At 39.2% G+C, this 24,015-nt stretch overlaps 1 protein-coding gene across 6 annotated transcripts in view; it reads right to left on the reverse strand.

Annotated features, from left to right (window-relative positions):
- The window catches only part of KCNIP2 (potassium voltage-gated channel interacting protein 2), a 654,874-nt gene that overhangs the window by 213,118 nt on the left and 417,741 nt on the right, over positions 1 to 24,015 (reverse strand). The window contains exon 1 of one of the 6 annotated variants that reach the window (XM_073684928.1): positions 19,750 to 20,051. The exons of the other annotated variants lie outside the window; for them this stretch is intronic. Coding sequence (XP_073541029.1) covers positions 19,750 to 19,852 — 103 coding nt within the window. The 5' untranslated portion in view covers positions 19,853 to 20,051. Of the gene's footprint in view, positions 1 to 19,749; positions 20,052 to 24,015 lie in introns of those variants that run through there. 6 annotated transcript variants of the gene reach the window in all.

The raw sequence follows: 24,015 nt of genomic DNA on the forward strand, positions 1-24,015 counted from the left end.
TATTATAGTGGTTATATTCTTGTACATAGGGGGCAGTATTATAGTAGTTATATTCTTGTACATAGGAGCAGTATTATAGTAGTTATATTCTTGTACATAGGAGCAGTGTTATAGTAGTTATATTCTTGTACATAGGGGCAGTATTATAGTAGTTATATTCTTGTACATAGGGGCAGTATTATAGTAGTTATATTCTTATAAAAAGGGGCAGTATTATAGTAGCTATATTCTTGTACATAGGAGCAGTATTATAGTAGTTATATTCTTGTACATAGGGGCAGTATTATAGTAGTTATGTTCTTGTACATAGGGGGCAGTATTATAGTAGTTATATTCTTGTACATAGGGGTAGTATTATAGTAGTTATATTCTTGTACATAGGGGCAGTATTATAGTAGTTATATTCTTGTACATAGGAGCAGTATTATAGTAGTTATATTCTTGTACATAGGGGGCAGTATTATAGTAGTTATATTCTTGTACATAGGGAGCAGTATTATAGTAGTTATATTCTTGTACATAGGGGGCAGTATTATAGTAGTTATATTCTTGTACATAGGGAGCAGTATTATAGTAGTTATATTCTTGTACATAGGGGGCAGTATTATAGTAGTTATATTCTTGTACATAGGGGGCAGTATAATAGTAGTTATATTCTTGTACATAGGAGCAGTATTATAGTAGGTATATTCTTGTACATAGGAGCAGCATTATAGTAGTTATATTCTTGTACATAGGGGGCAGTATTATAGTAGTTATATTCTTGTACATAGGGGGGCAGTATAATAGTAGTTATATTCTTGTACATAGGAGCAGTATTATAGTAGGTATATTCTTGTACATAGGAGCAGTATTATAGTAGTTATATTCTTGTACATAGGGGGCAGTATTATAGTAGTTATATTCTTGTACATAGGAGCAGTGTTATAGTAGTTCTATTCTTGTCCATAGGAGCAGTATTATAGTAGTTATATTCTTGTACATAAGAGCAGCATTATAGTAGTTATATTCTTGTACATAGGGGCAGTATTATAGTAGTTATATTCTTGTACATAGGAGCAGTATTATAGTAGTTATATTCTTGTACATAGGGGCAGTATTATAGTAGTTATATTCTTGTACATAGGGAGCAGTATTATAGTAGTTATATTCTTGTACATAGGGACAGTATTATAGTAGTTATAGTCTTGTACATAGTAGCAGTATTATAGTAGTTATATTCTTGTACATAGGAGCAGTATTATAGTAGTTATATTCTTGTACATAAGAGCAGTATTATAGTAGGTATATTCTTGTACATAGGAGCAGTATTATAGTAGTTATATTCTTGTACATAGGGGCAGTATTATAGTAGTTATATTCTTGTACATAAGAGCAGTATTATAGTAGTTATATTCTTGTACATAAGAGCAGTATTATAGGAGGTATATTCTTGTACATAAGAGCAGTATTATAGTAGGTATATTCTTGTACATAAGAGCAGTATTATAGTAGGTATATTCTTGTACATAAGAGCAGTATTATAGTAGTTATATTCTTGTACACAGGAGCAGTATTATAGTAGTTATATTCTTGTACATAGGGGCAGTATTATAGTAGTTATATTCTTGTATATAGGGGCAGTATTATAGTAGGTATATTCTTGTGCATAGGAGCAGTATTATAGTAGTTATATTCTTGTACATAGGGGCAGTATTATAGTAGTTATATTCTTGTACATAGGGGCAGTATTATAGTAGTTATATTCTTGTACATAAGAGCAGTATTATAGTAGGTATATTCTTGTACATAGGGGCAGTATTATAGTAGTTATATTCTTGTACATAGGGGCAGTATTATAGTAGTTATATTCTTGTACATAGGGAGCAGTATTATAGTAGTTATATTCTTGTACATAGGGACAGTATTATAGTAGTTATAGTCTTGTACATAGTAGCAGTATTATAGTAGTTATATTCTTGTACATAGGGAGCAGTATTATAGTAGTTATATTCTTGTACATAGGGGGCAGTATTATAGTAGTTATATTCTTGTACATAGGGGGCAGTATAATAGTAGTTATATTCTTGTACATAGGAGCAGTATTATAGTAGGTATATTCTTGTACATAGGAGCAGCATTATAGTAGTTATATTCTTGTACATAGGGGGCAGTATTATAGTAGTTATATTCTTGTACATAGGGGGGCAGTATAATAGTAGTTATATTCTTGTACATAGGAGCAGTATTATAGTAGGTATATTCTTGTACATAGGAGCAGTATTATAGTAGTTATATTCTTGTACATAGGGGGCAGTATTATAGTAGTTATATTCTTGTACATAGGAGCAGTATTATAGTAGTTCTATTCTTGTCCATAGGAGCAGTATTATAGTAGTTATATTCTTGTTCATAAGAGCAGCATTATAGTAGGTATATTCTTGTACATAGGAGCAGTATTATAGTAGTTATATTCTTGTACATAGGGGCAGTATTATAGTAGTTATATTCTTGTACATAGGGAGCAGTATTATAGTAGTTATATTCTTGTACATAGGGACAGTATTATAGTAGTTATAGTCTTGTACATAGTAGCAGTATTATAGTAGTTATATTCTTGTACATAGGAGCAGTATTATAGTAGTTATATTCTTGTACATAAGAGCAGTATTATAGTAGGTATATTCTTGTACATAGGAGCAGTATTATAGTAGTTATATTCTTGTACATAGGGGCAGTATTATAGTAGTTATATTCTTGTACATAAGAGCAGTATTATAGTAGTTATATTCTTGTACATAAGAGCAGTATTATAGTAGGTATATTCTTGTACATAAGAGCAGTATTATAGTAGGTATATTCTTGTACATAAGAGCAGTATTATAGTAGGTATATTCTTGTACATAAGAGCAGTATTATAGTAGGTATATTCTTGTGCATAGGAGCAGTATTATAGTAGTTATATTCTTGTACATAGGGGCAGTATTATAGTAGTTATATTCTTGTACATAGGGGCAGTATTATAGTAGTTATATTCTTGTACATAGGAGCAGTATTATAGTAGTTATATTCTTGTACATAAGAGCAGTATTATAGTAGGTATATTCTTGTACATAGGGGCAGTATTATAGTAGTTATATTCTTGTACATAGGGGCAGTATTATAGTAGTTATATTCTTGTACATAGGGAGCAGTATTATAGTAGTTATATTCTTGTACATAGGGACAGTATTATAGTAGTTATAGTCTTGTACATAGTAGCAGTATTATAGTAGTTATATTCTTGTACATAGGAGCAGTATTATAGTAGTTAAATTCTTGTACATAGGGGCAGTATTATAGTAGTTAAATTCTTGTACATAGGGGCAGTATTATAGTAGTTCTATTCTTGTCCATAGGAGAGGACAGACGTGTTCTTGTGAGCTCTCAGCAGGGCGGAGGCTTCTGACCCAGGTGGAGGGGAGGGGAGCTGGGCTGATGATCCAGGGAAAGCCCCTGGTCTGGAGTCGGGCCTGCAGCATGCACCTGATGGTAATGGAAAGCTGGAGATGGTGGCTGGTGAGTCTTCTAAATCTACTTGTTATGTTGGAGGATTAAATGCTAAAGTTACAAGGCAAAGTATATTTAAGCTGGAATTGCAAATCAGCAAACTAAAAGAAGAAATTAAGAAAGAGACTGATCCTAAGGTAAAGCTGATGAAGTGTGAGTGTCTGGATGATTGCAGCCGAGAGCTGCTGATCAGGAAAGAAAAACTGGAGAAAGATTTAATCTCTGTGCCCAGAAAGGAGACTTGGGCTAAAGAGAAAAAAAAAGAATCCAGAGCCCAGACTGTGAGCAGAAAACGCTTTATTGGGAATAAGGACATTAAATATAAAACTGTGTACAGCATTGTGGAGCAAGGAAGCCCAGTGAGAAGTGCAGCGCTGATATCAGGGGCACAATGTGAGGGGTCCGAGACACCAGAAAGTGCTGCAGAGGAAAGTGTGCCAGCAAACGAGGGGTTAACTGCAGTGACCTCTCTATGCAGCAATGAAGTGAGCTCAGCTGCTGAGAGTGAGAAAGAAAGTGCACCCTGTACTGATACTGTGAGTGAGACCCCGCTCACTGGTGCTAGTGAATGTTTGTCTACAGCAGATAATACAAATATTATAATGGACTCTGAACCATCCATGTCAGTGAATGGAGATAATACTGTGCAACCATCAGTGGTGATGGACTCTATGTCATGTATGTCAGCGGATGGAGACCACACTGCAGTGGTAATGGACTCTCAACCCTCCATGTCAGTGAATAGAGACAATACTGTGCAACCATCAGTAGTAGATCTGGGTGTTATTGCAGCACAGTCAGGTGTCAGTAATCATGGAGCTAGGGAGAGCTCCAGCACTAATCCTCCAGCAGCGGTGGAGGTCTCCAGCCCTGATCCACCTGCGGCTGGTGAAAGCTCCGGCACTGACCCATCTGCGGCTGGTGAAAGCTCCGGCACTGACCCATCTGCTGACCATCAGTTCAGGAGACTGTTCTCTAATGTCACCAGACCAGTGAACCCCCCACCTCAGAGGAGAAACGCAGTCAGGATAAAATACACAGGACCAGAGGAGAACATCCCATCCAGAATTTACATTGGGAAAGTTCTCCTAAAAGACTTCATGAAGTTCAATGCGTCTGAGGTCTACGCTCTGATCCATATCCCATCCAGCAGGATCTATGACATCAGCTTTAAGCTCCAGTGCGATCTAGATCTGTTCTGGAACATCTATAATGACACCAGAGAAGATAAGATCTGGGATCACCTCCATTGTATCCAGCTGTCTAAGCCGCAGGAGATAACGGCCACTGTCCTGTTCCAGTCTGAGGTGGTGGCGGTGGCAGATCTGCAGCACTGGCTGAACCGGCAGTGCATAGTGAGAAGTCATCCCGACAAGATCTATGATGAGGAGCAGATATGGAATGGAGGATATACAGTGAAAATCCAGCTGATACAGCAGAGCGGTGTGACCAGACATCTGCCGCACTCCTTCTACCTGGGCTCAGAGAGGGGGATATGCTACTACCCTGGTCAGCCACGTCTGTGCCATAGATGTGGGGGCCGGCATCTCGCCATAAACTGCTCTCGTATCACATGCTCATTATGTGGACAGTGCGGTCATACAAAGGACAAATGCACAGGACCCGTCATCTGTAATCTGTGCTCAGAACCAGGGCATACGTTCCGGGATTGCCGGCATGCAGAACACAATAAATATAATGGCCAGACCTCCTCAGAAGTTATTCAGGAAGATGTCACCAGAGGTTCTGATGTTGTCCCAGAAGCCGGTATGAATGAGGACAGAAGTCACAGTATCAGTGAACCTGCTCCAGAGTCTCATGTATTAACAGATTCTGCACTACTAGGACCACCAGCCACTGAAGAACCACCTAATGGCCCACCAGCCACTAAAGAAAGACCTAAACCGCCATCAGCCAATATAATAAGACCTAAGCTTCGATCAGCCACTAAAGTAGGGCCTAAAATGCCAGTTGTTAAAGAGAGGCCTAAGGTGTCCAGAAAGCCTGTCACCAAACCATCCAAGCATCAGCCCAGTACATCTGTGGAAGCAGTTAGTCCGCCTGCACTGTCCAGTGTGGATGAGGAAGGCTTTGTGACCGTAAAAAGAAAAAATGCATCTGTGGATCCCACCAGAAAAGTCACAACAATACAGAAAACCTCTGAGCCTGCAGTGCTGGCGATAAGTCCTGGACGTTACAATGTGCTGGGAGAAGACCAAGAAGAAGAGGCACAAATGGAGCAAAGTCCTTCATGCGTCCTCGAAAACGTCTCTGATGAGGGGGATCCTGACCCTCCCGTGTCCACAAAGAGATGGGGCACTACAGGTGACAGCAGTGGAAGGAGGAAGAAGACCAAAAAGTCTAAGTGATCAGGATGCGGCTGAGAATAAGCTCCATTAATGTGAACAGTGTGAGGACTGCGAGCCGGCGGCAAGCGATTTACCAGCGTTTGTCTGACGAGAGATCTGACGTCTTCTTCTTGCAGGAGACGTATTTGAAGAGCAATGCTCATGTGTATGCAGCCAAGAGAGACTGGAGACTTGGGCCGTCATACTGGTCCTTCGGTCTGGAGAGAAATGACGGTGTGGGGGTCCTCTTTAATACCATGAATGTCCAGGTGGACAGAGTCCTGGAGATCTGTCCGGGCCGCTGTCTGATGCTGGACTTTACATTGGACTCCTTCCATTATAGAGCGATAAACATTTATGCTCCGCAGACCAGGAAAGAGTGGAGGGAACTATTTGACCACATGAAACCATATTGCTTTACATCTAAAGTATTTATGTTGTGTGGGGACTTTAATAATGTGTCCTGTAATGTGGACAGATCCAACAGTCATAAGCAACTAAGATATGATGAGACGTTCCTTAATAATATAGTCCAGCAGGCCCACCTAGTAGACCCCTATGGGTCTCATCATACCAGTAAGACGTACACTTACCATAAGGGTGGTAATGCCAGTAGGATAGACCGGGTGTATATAAAGAGGGAGGTGAGATGCTCTCAGTACAGGATCAGCCCCCTGGAGTATTCGGACCATTGTATGGTGAGTGTGACGCTGGATCTGGCCCAAGCTGTGGTCTGTGGAAAGGGGTACTGGAAGGTGAACAGCTCTGTGGTCCAAGATCCAAGGTTCAGAGAGGCCTTCACCACATTCTATAATGAACGTAGGACCACCCAGTGTATGTGTGATGACACAGCTGAGTGGTGGGAGATCATGAAGTGTGACATCAAGCAGTTTATTATACGAGCAGCCAGGAGACGTAGTAATATGGATTATATGAGATACACAGCCCTGAGACTGCACCTCAGCCGGCTATACAGCAGGATGAATGGTGGTGAGGAGGTGGACGGACGGAGCGTCAGCCATATAAAGCAGCGGATGAGGGAGCTGCAGTACGATCGCCTCAAGTCTCTCAAGGCGGAGGGACAGTTTGATAGTTGGGTCGTCCATAACCCAGATCCCTTTATTGCTTGTAAGAACAGGGTTAGTAAGAAGCTGATCACTGGCTTGTTAGATGAGAATGGGGTGGAGCAGTCAGAGCCGGAGAAAGTCCACAGGATCATTGGGGATTATTATAGAGATCTGTATAAAGGGGCTCATATTGATAAGGATGACATTAAAGCCTATCTGAAGGGGGTGTCCCTACCAACGTTAGACCCGGTGCAGGCAGATAGTATGGCCGATCCCATAACTGAGGATGAGGTGAAGAGGAGCATTGACTCCTTAAAGGCCAACAAGAGCCCAGGACTGGACGACCTGACCAGCGAGTTTTACAAAGAGTTCAGGGACTTGTTGGCTCCGGACCTGGTGCAGGTCTATAATGATTGCCTCTCTGCAGGGAAGCTCCTACAGTCCCAGTATAGATCTGTTCTGATTCTCTTAGCAAAGAAGGGAAATCTAAAAGATGTAAAGAACTGGCGTCCACTGTCTTTGCTAAACACTGACTATAAAATCCTGGCCAAGATCTTGTATTATCGGCTGAGTGAGGTGGCGGGTGAGCTGATCATCGCCAACCAGACGTGTGGTGTGAAGGGTCGGACGATAGAGGACTCATTGCTGCTGGTGAGAGAAGCTGTGACGTACATTAAGCAGCACAATGTGGGGGCGTATATTGTGGGCTTAGACCAGAGTAAAGCCTTTGATAGAGTCCATCATGACTACCTGTACCAGGTGTTGTTACACTATGGCCTCCCGCTGCAGGTTCTGTATAAGGAGGCTGTAAGCCTGCCGCTGATTAATGGTCACTTGGCCGAGCCCTTCAGGATCATGTCAGGGGTGAGGCAGGGCTGTCCTCTCAGCCCATTGTTGTATGTTTTCAGTCTGGATCCTTTCCTCAGAAAAGTGCAGGATCATAGAGGTTTCACAGGGCTGAGGTGTTGCCTGCAGAGTACAGTGGAGGATGTAAAGTTCTGCGCCTATGCGGATGACGTGTCGGTGGTGGTGTCGTCTAGAGATGACTGTGCGGCTCTACAGCAGAAGATCACAGCCTTCTCCATTGTGTCTAACTCCTCTGTGAACATGGAGAAGAGCGAGGCGTTGTGGTTGGGGGGTGACAGTGATGTCTTCTCTGTGCCCTTCAGAACAGTTCAGGGTCAGATAAAGATTTTGGGAGTAGTGTTAGGTGCTGTAGATGATGGGAATGTGAACTGGGAGGAGAAGCTGGTGGTGTGTGAGCAGAAGGTGCAGAGCTGGAGACACTGGAAGCTGACGTATCTGGAGAAGGTCCGCCTGCTGAAGACCTTCCTGCTCCCGCTCTTCCTCTATATCAGTGTGGTGTTCCCCGTGCCTGATGCGTTACACCCCAGACTTACCAATGTCTTCTTTCACTTCTTGTGGGGTAACAGAGTGAATGTGGTCAGGAGAAACGTTGTCTATCGCCCCCATAAGGAGGGTGGTCTCTCTATGCCCTGTCCTGAGCTCTTCTTTAATCTTATGTTTCTTATGAAGAACTTTTCATTTTGTAAGAATTCAGAGAAGACGCCATGGTCTTGTTTGTTTAAGGGCCAGATCCAGCAGTTTGTGTCCGTGTGGTCTGTAGGGGACCCCATCAAGAGAATCTCAGGACGACTAAAGAATAATGTTTCTTGGTATGATGTCCATGTAATAAATAAGGTCGTTAGATGGAGGATCCTGTATGAGGACGTCAGACAGCTTAGAAGGAAGGAGCTGTATAAGAATGTGCTGTCATCTCACTTTAGTGTCCATGTACAACTGAGGGGCGCCCCAAGTCTAGATGTAAAACAGGCTGCAAAAAACGTCCTAGATCCCAGAGTCCCCCCTCATATGAGAGACGTGGCGTGGCCTGGGCTCCATGGTAAGATGTACGTCAGAGACAACCTAAAGTGCAGGAATGTATCAGATAGATCCTGTCCTAGAGAAGAGTGCCCCCATATACAGGAGACTATGGAGCATCTGCTGCTAGAGTGTCCTTTTAGTATGCAGGTATGGGAGTGTGTGTCCTTGTCCCTAAAGTTACCGCACCTGGTGGGACAGTCTTATGGTCAGCTGCTGTACGGAGACTTCCAGCCTGAGCTCAGGGCGTATAACAGAAGCTCACTATATGTAATAAATGTGGTGACCATCTATCATCTGTGGTGTGCACGGTGCTGCCTGCTCATCAATAAGGAGGTCCTGTCCTGTGATAGTGTCAGGTATAAGATCCTGGAAAGTCTCAAGTCAGTGTATAAGAAGGATATAAAGATTAACTCAGGTAATGTGAACTGGAGGAACATTCATGTATCGGCATTTACCAATGTTATCTAATGTCATTGTGTAAGTGATGTAATAACACAGTATTTATTTTCTTTAATATTTATTATTTTGTGATTTTAATGTAATTATTCTGTAATATTTGGTTGTAAGTTTTAAATAAAAAGCTCATTATAGTAGTTATATTCTTGTACATAGGAGCAGTATTATAGTAGTTATATTCTTGTACATAGGGGGCAGTATTATAGTAGTTATATTCTTGTACATAGGGGTAGTATTATAGTAGTTATATTCTTGTACATAGGAGCAGTATTATAGTAGTTATATTCTTGTACATAGGGGGCAGTATTATAGTAGTTATATTCTTGTACATAGGAGCAGTATTATAGTAGTTATATTCCTGTACATAGGGGACAGTATTATAGTAGTTATATTCTTGTACATAGGGGTAGTATTATAGTAGTTATATTCTTGTACATAGGAGGCAGCATTATAGTAGATATATTCTTGTACATAGGAGCAGTATTATAGTAGTTATATTCTTGTACATAGGGGGCAGTATTATAGTAGTTATATTCTTGTACATAGGAGCAGTATTATAGTAGTTATATTCTTGTACATAGGGACAGTATTATAGTAGTTATATTCTTGTACATAGGAGCAGTATTATAGTAGTTATATTCTTGTACATAGGGACAGTATTATAGTAGTTATATTCTTGTACATAGGTGGCAGTATTATAGTAGTTATATTCTTGTACATAGGGGCAGTATTATAGTAGTTATATTCTTGTACATAGGAGCAGTATTATAGTAGTTATATTCTTGTATATAGGGGGCAGTATTATAGTAGTTATATTCTTGCACATAGGAGCAGTATTATGGTAGTTATATTCTTGTACATAGGAGCAGTATTATAGTAGTTATATTCTTGTACATAGGAGCAGTATTATAGTAGTTATATTCTTGTACATAGGGGCAGTATTATAGTAGTTATATTCTTGTACATAGGGGGCAGTATTATAGTAGTTATATTCTTGTACATAGGGGGCAGTATTATAGTAGATATATTCTTGTACATAGGAGCAGTATTATAGTAGTTATATTCTTGTACATAGGGACAGTATTATAGTAGTTATATTCTTGTACATAGGAGCAGTATTATAGTAGTTATATTCTTGTACATAGGGGCAGTATTATAGTAGTTATATTCTTGTACATAGGGGTAGTATTATAGTAGTTATATTCTTGTACATAGGAGCAGTATTATAGTAGTTATATTCTTGTACATAGGGGGCAGTATTATAGTAGTTATATTCTTGTACATAGGAGCAGTATTATAGTAGTTATATTCCTGTACATAGGGGACAGTATTATAGTAGTTATATTCTTGTACATAGGGGTAGTATTATAGTAGTTATATTCTTGTACATAGGAGGCAGCATTATAGTAGATATATTCTTGTACATAGGAGCAGTATTATAGTAGTTATATTCTTGTACATAGGGGGCAGTATTATAGTAGTTATATTCTTGTACATAGGAGCAGTATTATAGTAGTTATATTCTTGTACATAGGGACAGTATTATAGTAGTTATATTCTTGTACATAGGAGCAGTATTATAGTAGTTATATTCTTGTACATAGGGACAGTATTATAGTAGTTATATTCTTGTACATAGGTGGCAGTATTATAGTAGTTATATTCTTGTACATAGGGGCAGTATTATAGTAGTTATATTCTTGTACATAGGAGCAGTATTATAGTAGTTATATTCTTGTATATAGGGGGCAGTATTATAGTAGTTATATTCTTGCACATAGGAGCAGTATTATGGTAGTTATATTCTTGTACATAGGAGCAGTATTATAGTAGTTATATTCTTGTACATAGGAGCAGTATTATAGTAGTTATATTCTTGTACATAGGGGCAGTATTATAGTAGTTATATTCTTGTACATAGGGGGCAGTATTATAGTAGTTATATTCTTGTACATAGGGGGCAGTATTATAGTAGATATATTCTTGTACATAGGAGCAGTATTATAGTAGTTATATTCTTGTACATAGGGACAGTATTATAGTAGTTATATTCTTGTACATAGGAGCAGTATTATAGTAGTTATATTCTTGTACATAGGGGCAGTATTATAGTAGTTATATTCTTGTACATAGGGGTAGTATTATAGTAGTTATATTCTTGTACATAGGAGGCAGCATTATAGTAGATATATTCTTGTACATAGGAGCAGTATTATAGTAGTTATATTCTTGTACATAGGGGGCAGTATTATAGTAGTTATATTCTTGTACATAGGAGCAGTATTATAGTAGTTATATTCTTGTACATAGGGACAGTATTATAGTAGTTATATTCTTGTACATAGGAGCAGTATTATAGTAGTTATATTCTTGTACATAGGGACAGTATTATAGTAGTTATATTCTTGTACATAGGTGGCAGTATTATAGTAGTTATATTCTTGTACATAGGGGCAGTATTATAGTAGTTATATTCTTGTACATAGGAGCAGTATTATAGTAGTTATATTCTTGTATATAGGGGGCAGTATTATAGTAGTTATATTCTTGCACATAGGAGCAGTATTATGGTAGTTATATTCTTGTACATAGGAGCAGTATTATAGTAGTTATATTCTTGTACATAGGAGCAGTATTATAGTAGTTATATTCTTGTACATAGGGGCAGTATTATAGTAGTTATATTCTTGTACATAGGGGGCAGTATTATAGTAGTTATATTCTTGTACATAGGGGGCAGTATTATAGTAGATATATTCTTGTACATAGGAGCAGTATTATAGTAGTTATATTCTTGTACATAGGGACAGTATTATAGTAGTTATATTCTTGTACATAGGGGCAGTATTATAGTAGTTATATTCTTGTACATAGGAGCAGTATTATAGTAGTTATATTCTTGTATATAGGGGGCAGTATTATAGTAGTTATATTCTTGCACATAGGAGCAGTATTATGGTAGTTATATTCTTGTACATAGGAGCAGTATTATAGTAGTTATATTCTTGTACATAGGAGCAGTATTATAGTAGTTATATTCTTGTACATAGGGGCAGTATTATAGTAGTTATATTCTTGTACATAGGAGCAGTATTATAGCAGTTATATTCTTGTACATAGGGGCAGTATTATAGTAGTTATATTCCTGTATATAGGGGCAGCATTATAATAGTTATATTCTTGTACATAGGGAGCAGTATTATAATAGTTATATTCTTGTACATAGGGAGCAGTATTATAATAGTTATATTCTTGTACATAGGGAGCAGTATTATAATAGTTATATTCTTGTACATGGAGGCAGTATTATAGTAGTTATATTCTTGTACATAGGGGCAGTATTATAGTAGTTATATTCTTGTACATAGGGAGCAGTATTATAATAGTTATATTCTTGTACATAGGGAGCAGTATTATAATAGTTATATTCTTGTACATAGGGAGCAGTATTATAATAGTTATATTCTTGTACATGGAGGCAGTATTATAGTAGTTATATTCTTGTACATAGGAGCAGTATTATAGTAGTAATATTACAGTAGTTATGGATAGAATAAAGATATTTAAAATAAAACAAGTAAGATCACAGACCTCTCCGCTGTGTATCTGGATTCTTCGTTGTCCTCTTATTCTATGTAATCTACATGTTTTATATTTTCCTCTCTAAGGTCCTTATTTATTTACAGATAACAGGTCAGTTCCAACCGAAGAACCTAATGGTTCTATCACTTCCTCAGATCGGCCATTTATTCAGGCTGCCAAGAGATTGATCGATGAAATGAACAGACATGAAATATCGGCTTTTGAAAGGCTCCAGAAGTGCTATGAAATTATCCTCTGAAAGCTTCAAAGAAATGTGCGGTTCCTTATCAATAATGTAGGAACTCTGTCAAATATCTGGCTGCAAATCTTTGCTTGGCATCCGGGTGTTAAGGGCAAATATCTTATGTGCACACATGTGTGAATAACAATATGAATCCCCAGCAGTCTTGCACAGAAATGCCCCCAAAATGCTTAGTACTGCCCATCTGAATGCAAGTTTCTTTTACAGAACATCTCTTCATGTGTATGTGAATGGTCAATGGTGTGAAAAAGTGTTTGCCCCCGTCCTAGTTTCTTATTCTTTTGCAAGTTTGTCACACTTAAATGTTTCCGATCACAAAACAAATATAAATATTAGACAAAGATAACACAAGTAAACACAAAATGCAGTTTTTAAATGAAGGTCTTTATTATTAATGGAAAAAGAAATCCAAACCTACAGGGCCCTGTGTGAAAAAGTGATTGCACACACCCACCACTGAATTTATGTTTTAACTGTGGTTTATCACATCTTTGGGAAGCTGAGTTCAATTTCCCTATCCACACACAGACCTGATTACTGCCACACCTGTTCTCAATCAAGAAATCACTTAAATAGGATCTGCCTGACAAAGTGAAGTAGACCAAAAGATTCTCAAAAGCTAGACATCATGCTGCGATCCAAAGATATTCAGGAACAAATGAGAAAAAAAGTCATTGAGATCTATTAGTCTGGAAAAGTTTATGAAGCCATTTCTAAAGCTTCAGGACTTCAGCGGTAAATGGAGCCATGAATTCTGCTGTCTATCAAAATATCCTGAAGGAGAATGTCCGTCCATCTCTTCATGACCTCAAGCTGAAGCGTACTTGGGTTATGCAGAAAGACAATGATCCAAAATACATTAGCAAGTTTGCTTTCCCTTGTGATATCTGTAAGATCTATACTGCCCTGTGTTGGTATCCCCCCTTATACTATTTATTTGCTAAACATTAAGACCTGCTATGATGAAATTGTTTTTATATGGCTTGTAATCATGTCACGTGTGTAATTGTCTAATAAACTGTATCTATTATATTTAGGTGTGCACATTGTTAGTGAATTTCTGTTCCTATGGTACTGCTCATGCACCGTTGATGTAGCCTAACGCCGAGCAGCTGCTGGGATACATACTGTATATAAGAAAGACAGGACATGCAGTGAGTCACAGCCCCCTAATGAAGCCCACGCAAAACGCGCGTTGTGGCTGCTGGTTTAGCTGGTCTAATATGGGTAAGATGACCTCCCCTCTCTACCTTTTAATGTGAACTTCATATCCCATTTTTTTAGTGATATAGGCACTAGCATTTTATATCCACCTGTGCAGTATATGAGCCATGTTAGTTTGGGTGGCTGTATTCACTTAGTAAGACAGTACTTCCCCATGGTCATCAGTATAAAACTTTATATCTAGGTCTATGTTGAATATTATCAATGTGCATTAGCACTTTAAGTAACCTGTGAAGACACAGGGTCTTCCGTGGGCAGGGTGAGGGTAAAACAGTGTGGGAATTCTTTATTGAATCACCAAATGAACAAAAACCACACAGACCAGTCCCAGCAAATACCCAAGATGGTGCAAAATTATATGGTCTCACCCTTCCGCTGGCCCGCCTGGGATAGAATGGCTGCGACTTTGGGACTTCCAAGGCCATCTACCTCAACCAGTGGTCCCCCAAAGACCCTGGAGGTAGTGGCAAGTTTAGGAAGCTGACAGTCCATTGAGGTACAAGGCCAGGAGACCCGAGGGTCCCACCCTGACCTCGTAGGAGAGTTCCCATGGGGCCAGATGACCGGGTGGTACCAATCTGGCGTCTTCAAATGTCTCCATGGGTTTCAGGCAACCGGAGGGTCCCACCTGGCAACCCTAAACGACATATCCATGGGGCTAGGTGACTTCATCGTCCCAAACTGGTCTCCCCAAATGTATCCATGGGCTCTCTGGTGGTCAATGGAGAAGATCCGTATCTTTCCAGTCAGGGCCATATACGCTTAGGCTGGAATCATGTAGAATCCAAATCTGTGTCTCTTTGGGTAAAGCCATGCTACCAAGTTGATGGTCTGAAGAGAGTCTGATCTTTGATTCTCCTTGTAAAGTCTCTTTCAATTCTGCCTGCTACAGAAGCATACAGTGGGTACGGAAAGTATTCAGACCCCTTTACATTTTTCACTCTTTGTTTCATTGCAGCCATTTGGTAAATTCTAAAAAGTTCATTTTTTTCTCATTACAGTACACTCTGCACCCCGTCTTGACTGAAAAAAAAAACAGAAATGTAGAAATTTTTGCAAATTCTATCAGACTGTGTGATATTTCAGTTTTTCTTTTTTAATAAATTTGCAAAAATTTCTACATTTCTGTTTTTTTTTTCAGTCAAGATGGGGTGCAGAGTGTACTGTAATGAGAAAAAAAATGAACTTTTTAGAATTTACCAAATGGCTGCAATGAAACAAAGAGTGAAAAATGTAAAGGGGTCTGAATACTTTCCGCACCCACTGTATGTGATGTATGTGTGTACACATTTCTCCAGTCATTAAAAACTATTTTTTTTTTCTTTTCTAATTAATAGGGTATTCCAAAGACGGACTTTAAAGGCGTATCATATAGGGATCAAGTGGAAATTAATTATACTTGAATATTACAGAAAACAAAATTTGCAAAATATATATGTATTCCTGAACCGTAAAAGACCATCAAAAGATTAAAAAACGAAAAAAATCCTTACACCCACCTCACCGCTCACCTCTGTGGACTCTCCACTCCTCACCATCCCCCAGCAGGTCCTCGTCACATTTTATTATCACCGCCACCGAGCGCTGATTCCTTGGACCTCTCACACTGTACCAGGACTTCCTGCTCTGATGAGGTCTGGGATGTTTCTGCGCAAGGTCAAGGTACAGGATCACATTGTAGCGCTATGACGTTGGGACCTTACAATTCAGCCATTGAAGGCAGTGATAAGAAGAGATGACCCCAAAATATAATACCTAACATTCAACTTTGAACTCTATACTAGGTGTAGATATACAGCGCTTTGAAAAAGTATTCATACCCTGCGAACCTTTCAACATTTTATCAAGTTACACCCATAAACTTAAAATGTATTTTATCGGTATTTTATGTGACACCAACACAAAGTGGCAAATATTTGTGAAGAATAAAGGAAATTATACGTGGTTTTGCTAATTATTTTAAAAATATAAATCTGAAAATTGTGACGTGCATTTATATTCAGCCCCCCTGTAGTCTGATATCTAAAAATAAAATCCTGAGTGACCAATTGCCTCCAGAAGTCACATAATTAGTAAATCAAGTCCATCTGTGTGGAATTTATTCTCAGTATAACTACAGCTGTTCTGTGAAGACCATCAGAGGTTTGTGTGAGAACATTAGGGATCACACAGCATCATGAAAACCAAGGAGCACACCAGACAGGTCAGGGATAAAGTTGTGAAGAAAAGTAAAACAGGGTATAGCCCAAGCTCTGAATCTTTCATGGAGCACTTTTCAATCCATCATAAAAAAATGGAAGGAGTATGGGACAATTGTTAACCTACCAAGACATGGCTGTCCACCTAAACTGACATCCCAAGCAAGGAGAGTGCTAATTAGAGAAGCAGCCAAGAGGCCCATGGTCACTCTGGAGGAGCTACAGAGATCTAAAGCTCAGGTTTGAGAATCTGTCCACAGGACAACTATTAGTCGTGTACTCCACAGATCTGGCCTTTATGGAAGAGTGGAAAGAAAATTACCTATTTGAAATCAAGCCATAAAAAGTCCCATTTGCAATTTGAAAAAAAGCCAAGTAGGGGACACAGCGAGTATGTGGAAGAAGGTGCTGTGGTCAGATGAAACCAAAGGAGAACTTTTTGGAATAAAATAAGAATGCTATATGTGGAGGAAAACTAACACTGCACATCTCCCTGAAAACACCATCCCCACCGTCACACATGGTGGAGGCATCATCATTCTGTGGGGAGACTGTTCTTCAGCAGGGACAGGGAAGCTGGTCAGAGTTGATGGGAAGATGGATAGAGCTAAATACAATGCAATCCTGTGAGTAAACCTGTTAGAGGCTGCAAAAGACTTGAGACTGGAGCGTAGGTTCACCTTCCAGCAGGACAACAACCCTTAACATCCTGCCAGAGCTACAATGGAGGGTTTAGATCAAAGAAATATTCATGTGTGTGAACAGCCCAGTCACAGTCCAGACCGAAATCTCACTGAGAATCTGTGACAAGACTTGGAAATTTCTCCATCCAATGTCACTGAGAGAGAGCGAGTGTGCAAAGACTAAGGGTCAAAAATGTCACCTCTAGATGTGCAACGCTGGAGAGACAGACCCCAAAAGACTGCAGGGAAAGCTGAAGAGACAGACCCCAAAAGACTGCAGCAGTAACTGCAGCAAAAAGTGGCCCTACAAAGTATTGGCTCAGGGGGGCTGAATACTAATGCAACTGATAATTTTCAGATTTATAAATTTAAAATGCCAGATATAAACTTTAAGAGAACATTATAGGCTGAAGTAATCTAAAAGTAGAAAACTTGTAATACTTTCATGGCAAGTTTCCAAATAATCCATTTCTCCATTTTGCTTCTGTTCCTTTAAACACAAATCTGCATCAGCCCTGCCTGTTGGGTTACATTCTATTTGTTCACACTTGAGTGGGCGGGCATAATATTGGCCAATCAGATTTCTCCTTTCTCCATTTCATGCTGTTTAACTGAGACACTAAATGAGATCCTGCAGCTGCATCTCCCTCCTATCCCCCTTTCAGTTTTCTCTTCACTGTTTTACCCCCAGATGTATTTTTTTACAAACTTAGGAGATTTCTTAACAATTACAGAATCTACCAGTAAGGCAAATGGATCTCTAGGCAGGAAAATGACATTGCCCTCTATTGACATATTTGAAAGTTTCTTGTAGTCACGTATTCTACTGACTTAAGTTAAAAAATGATACCGATAGGTGCAGTGTAAAAATGAGACAAGAATGTAATATATAAAAAAAGGTTAGAAAATCAATGCTTTCTCTTCTTCAGACAGAAATGAGTCTCCCGGCCTCTCTCACTATGTAATCTATTCTGTTTGTGGCCTCTCTGGTCATTAATACTTAAAAAGTAAGGGAGAGAAGATAAGAGGGAATGCTCCTCGCACCGAAACGCGTTGTATCATGTAATTCTTCACATTTGTTTCCAGCATTCTTTTCCATAAGTGAAATAATTCTGTTAGATGTAAGATATTTCACTCACAGCCTTTTACGGTGGATCTATTGGCATTGGCATGACAGCAGATAATAATCTATAAACACATGCAACGTAAGTTGCACACACTAAAAAATGGCGCCTATACACCTCTCTGGGGTCCTACTGTACTGTTATATGTAAGTCATGTACATTTGACAGAATAAATCCCGGTACGCTCCATCGGATGAACTCTAATCTCTTGTGGCACCATATGGCGGCACACAGTGGTTAACACTAAAGCATTAAAGCGAGTGCCTCCATATAAACTAAGGCTACAAGGCAACTTTATGTCATCTATAATTCCTGGTAAAAACAAAGAAAACCCACAACAATGATGCAACTTCACTGTTTCCTAATAAATTCTAATTGTGTCGATTCTTTTTTGGAAACAATTCTCGAAATTTTGCATGGAAAAGTATCAAGTTTTACTGAACCCCTGTCCTCCAATGGGTATAATTGGGCTGTACTGGACCGCCCCCGAAAGTCCAAGGGGAGGAACTAAAGCAGCACTAAGTTGACAGCACCAATGTTAGTAAATTTGTTTTCTATGAGAAAAAAAGTTGCCAAACTTTTACATCAAAACTTTTATCCCCACGTGGAATTTCCAGACCTGCATCTCGGATTTAATGCAATTTCCCAACAAATCACGTGCAGTCTAATTTCTAGGTTGCTCAACATGGTCCAAAGTTTTCTTCTATCATCATGGTCTGACCATAACTTTATCCCCAAAGTCACAGTAAGTGCAAACAATCAAGTAGCTTTGCAGCTTTAGCCTTAAAAGTTAGTACTGTAATTAGTTAGGATTTACAGAAATGTCCCAGGATGTTATTGTTATATACAACAATACATAAAAAAAATATTTTGAATATTAAAAAAAGTGGGTTCATTTATCATTTATGCAATAAATAATAATAATTATAATAATAATAATAATAAAAAAAATATAGTAAATATATAAAACTTGTGCTTTTTTAACTTTTACACATTTTGTAGCCTAATAACACCAGTCCAAAGCACAATTCAGAATTTAACCCCATCGAATCCTTCACCACATAAAAACACAATCTGATATTTAACCCTTTAGCGAAAGGTCGCGTTGGCAAACAAAATTCTCAAAAACACAATGAGTTAAGTCAAATGCTACAATCAGCTCTGCTACATCTGACAAACTCATCCCTGCTACATCTTCAGATCCATTAACTTCTCCGATCCTAAGGACTTTGCTGTAACTTTCCTACAATCAATTCTAATTGAATTTACTCATTAAAACAAATTGTAAAACTGAATCACTGAAGCTTTTCCGTAGCAGCTGATCTGATCAGTAATCATTTACCGGAGTCAATTCCGAAAAGATCTGAAGAATGAAGAGTATTTTATACTTTACCTTCGACTCCAACCGGTTCGAAAAGGCCAAACTGCTCCAGAACTTTTACAAACAAGGCTAAGACCACCAGGACTGCTATCATCTCAAGTCCATCCAGATTCATGGTGGTCCGGTAGCATGGCACGCACCTACCAGTAGCCCCAAACACAAAGTAGTGCCTTCCTTCTTCAGTCCCTCAAACCTCCTCCAAGCCCCTTCGAGAGGTTATCCGAACATCTCAGCTGGAGGCAATCACATCTTGTCCTGTGGAATCCCCCATGAAGTATGTTGCGAGGAGAAGGAAGGAAGCACGAAGAAGCCTTCATAAAAGTCTTCTCTTCTGCTCATGTCCTGCTCCATCAGAGACTAAAAAAAAAAAAAATAGACTCTGGCAAGAGAAAAGAAAGGTCGTTTGCCAAAACCACGCACTTAGAAAGCAAGAGTTGATGGTCCGGAGGTATCGTAAATGGAGTCAACGTCTAGAGTTCACCTTGTGGGTCGAGAAGAGGGACAAAGGGAAAGGGAAAAAAAAAAAAAGGTGAAGGGAAATCAATGGGGAAAGAAAAAGTAAGAAGGAGAAGAGTGAAAAAATAAAATAGAAGAAGCCGAGGAAGAAACAGAGCGAGAGTGGGATAGAGTGAGGGGAGGTGTACCCTCCCATGCCAGTGACACCACCATCAACATTGATTTGCTTAATGCAGTTACTATGGATACTAATGATAGATATTAGGTGTCCTCTCTCCATGTTTGGTGACATTAAGCTCTAGGTTCTTTTTTTTTTACATCTGGGTGTTCGGAAAAAAAAATCAGCGATTCTAAATTTGTTTGTATAATGGGATCGTCTTATGAAATCGTGGGGTCCGATGAGGCATGTGTTGTGTGTCTGCGTGTTACGTGCAGATACATTGTATCCATATGTAACAACTATTGATCCATTGTGTACTTGACAACTGTTCCAAAAAAAAAAAAAAGGAGATGTCCGGGACTTCTGGAAGAGTTGGCAAATTTCCTGGAGAAACCTTCACAAACATTATCTTTTTTGAGATAGAAAACGATATCCAGAGGGGCATTCAGGGGACCGCCGCCTGTTAAAAAGGGGAATGGATATTTACGTTAAAAATATACGTGGAGCCCTTCAAGCACTGCAATCCTCCATGTCCCGAAAAAGACTTATGAGAAGTTGGTAAGGCTTAGCCAGTGCATTACATTCTATCAATGACCCCCACTCACCATAATAAAGCTCCCCATGTGGCACTCAAATAACATTGTGGAAAGATGCAAAAATAATACCGCCAGACAGTTACCTAAATAGCAGTTCCATATCAACGCAGCTGTTTTTTTAGGCAAAAATGTCGGATCAGGGGTGTCTAGGTCATCCTTCAGTAGTAACACTTGATGCCCCCCTACCAACTTTTTAATAGCCAAAACCAGGATACGGAGTATTCAAATCCGAACCCTTTGTGCTAAAGTTCGTAGTATTGCCATATTTGCCAACTCTTCTAAAAATAAAATGGGGAGATGTTCCGGACTCCTGGAAGAGGTAGCAAATTTCCTGGAGAAACCTTCCAAATGTTTTCTTTGTTGAGACAGACTATGGGTGCCCAGAGGTGCATTCAGGGGGCCGTGGCTTATTAAAAAGTGGAATGGATATTTACACTAAAAAAAATTGTGGAACAGTTGAAGTACCGCAATCCTCTATCTTCCGAAAAAGACTTATGAAAAGTTTGTAGGTGTGGCCAGTGCATTCAATTCTACCAATGATCCCCACCCATTGCTTTACAATAAAGTTCCTCATGTGGCATCCAAACAACATTGTCGAAAAATGCAAAAATAATACCGCCAGACAGTTACCTAAATAATAGTACCAAATCAATGCAGCAGTTTCTCCACACCCTTAGGCAAAAATGTGGGTTCAGGGGTGTATTGGTCATCCTTCATTAGATGCCCCCCTACCAACTTTTGAAAAGTCAAAATTGGGACCCGGAGCATCCAAATCCCAACCCTCTTTGCTCTGGTTCAAGGCATTGCCATATATTGCCAACCTTTCTGTGGATGGTTTAGACACCCCCAACCAGAAGCCTCCTGGAATTGCCCCGGTCGTCTCCAGAATGACCACATTTGGGTGGTGTTTTGTAAACCTTCCCTTCTTTTAGCCTAGGAGTCCAGAGACAGTCAGGACAGTTGGCTCTGGCTGCTTCTTTATCCATAAGTCTCGCCTCCATACTTTATACTGCAGCTCTTCTTATGCAGTAAAGCTGTTCTGTACAAGTACAAATCCAACATCAAAAGCCGAGTAGAACGTTAGTAAATGTAAAAGGATAGCCTGTTTTAGGATAACGATTAATGCCACTTTGGTCAGGGTCTCCGCTGTTTCTAAGGTCTGTGGTGCTGGGGTGAGGGGTGCAGCTTTTTTTTATACTTAACATTGCTTTATACATCAGATGCTGCACGTTTATTACTACAAGTTGTGCTGAGTTTTTTAGGTTTATCCCATTAAAGTGAAAAAGTTGAGTTGCAATACCAAACATAGCCACTGGACAAGAAAGGCGCTGTTTCTGTGAAAGGAAAATGCTACCTTCTCCTCCAACTAATACATATGCTTATTAAAATGATATTTTTTATCTCTTTCGCATAAAAAAAGCAGAATTGTTCTAATTTCTATAGGATGCTTCATTCTAAAGCTAATAAAGATTAATAAAATGTGTTGAAGGGGGCGCTGTTGCATTATGATCTATTGAAAATGATTGTCATGAAAATGGTGGAAACTGGTACTGCAAGTAAAAAAACATTTTTTTTAGTTCAATAAAATTTAAAGGGGACAACTCCCAAATGTCCAATAGTTTAGCCATGCTTGATGTGAGCTGCCTGTTGACTTTAATTAAGGGGAAAACATATTTAAAGGGACAGTAACTTAGAAATCGTTTTAATGCCTAATATTCAGATAAAGGGCACGTAGAAATTAAAATGCAAAGTCCTCATCGGAATAAGCCCTTTTCTAAACAGTCTATGAATGCATGTATATATGTAAATACTAAGATGTAATTTGTACTTAAAGGAGAACTGATCTGGGGAATGGCAGCATGTAGGACTGCATGTGTTTGAGGAGCGCAGGAATCATGCCTAGTTTTCCAGTGCAGTTGCAGACACAGAAGGACAGGAGAGGACGGTCAATAGCACTGAGATCTATGTATTCACTGAGATCAGATAACCTTGTGAGGACATGAAGTCATCTAGAAGAGAAGAGAGCGAAGAATACAGTAAGAGACAGGACTGCCGCCACCGCATCTAATACAAAAAGAGGGTTTTTTTTCCTATATACACAGAAAAATGCTATTAATCATATAAATTCCAAATCTAACCCCTTTTGACCTATTTTGGCCTCCAGGATTCACCTTCCCACCCACACACATTCACACTTTTTTAGAATGTCTGTGTATGATGAATAACACTATTTCAGGCTATTATATGACTTTTTTTTCTGCATTTTTCTTATTTGCAAACTCTAGTTATACTTTTCAGTTGTCTCTGAGCTATTGGATGGAGACTAGCTGCTATGATGTCTCCCATATATATGACACATAGACATAATTGACTCCCGCACCACTGTCTTCATGGAGCACATGTTCAGAAGCAGCAACAGTATGGAAGATATCATACAGCAGTATCGAGCAGTGTAGCGGTGAATCCAGATCTGGGTGAAATAAACACTTACTAGAAAGCTACTCTCAGGCTGTGTGCCCACGATGCGTTTTTGGTGCATATTTTGGTGCGTAGTTGCAGCGCGTAAACGCTCCAGAAACGCATTGCATACCTTATCCCATGACTTCCTATGACATTCTGCAAGTTTCTGTGCACATGGTCCAGATTTTTTCTGCGCAGATTTTACTCGCAGAAAAAATACAGACATGACCAATTCTTGTGCGTTTCTGCATGCGTATTTGCCTATACAATGCATTGGAAAAACGCATGGCAAATACACATGCAAATACGCGTCAAATATGCGTCAAAATCGCTTGTAAAAACCTCATGCATGTTTCTGCCAAGGAGATGCAGAAATGCTCAGGAAAATTTCTGCTTCATTTCAGCATCGTGGGAACTAAGCCTCATGCTGCTGCTCTTTCCTCCTTTTTTAATTGACTTCAATAGGCAGCTGTAATCTGATCTCTCAGTGAGCTGGCAGTCTTTGGTTTCTTAGTCTCTTTAGTTTTTAGAGTCAAGAACAATTTTAGGAGATGGATGAGGGAGGAAAGAACTGGCCGATAAGTTGAGAAAAAAGCAGATTTCTCT

Source organism: Phyllobates terribilis, unplaced genomic scaffold (genome assembly GCF_046119375.1).
Source record: "Phyllobates terribilis strain yellow unplaced genomic scaffold, ASM4611937v1 Scaffold_5__5_contigs__length_657084704, whole genome shotgun sequence".
NCBI lineage: Eukaryota > Metazoa > Chordata > Amphibia > Anura > Dendrobatidae > Phyllobates > Phyllobates terribilis.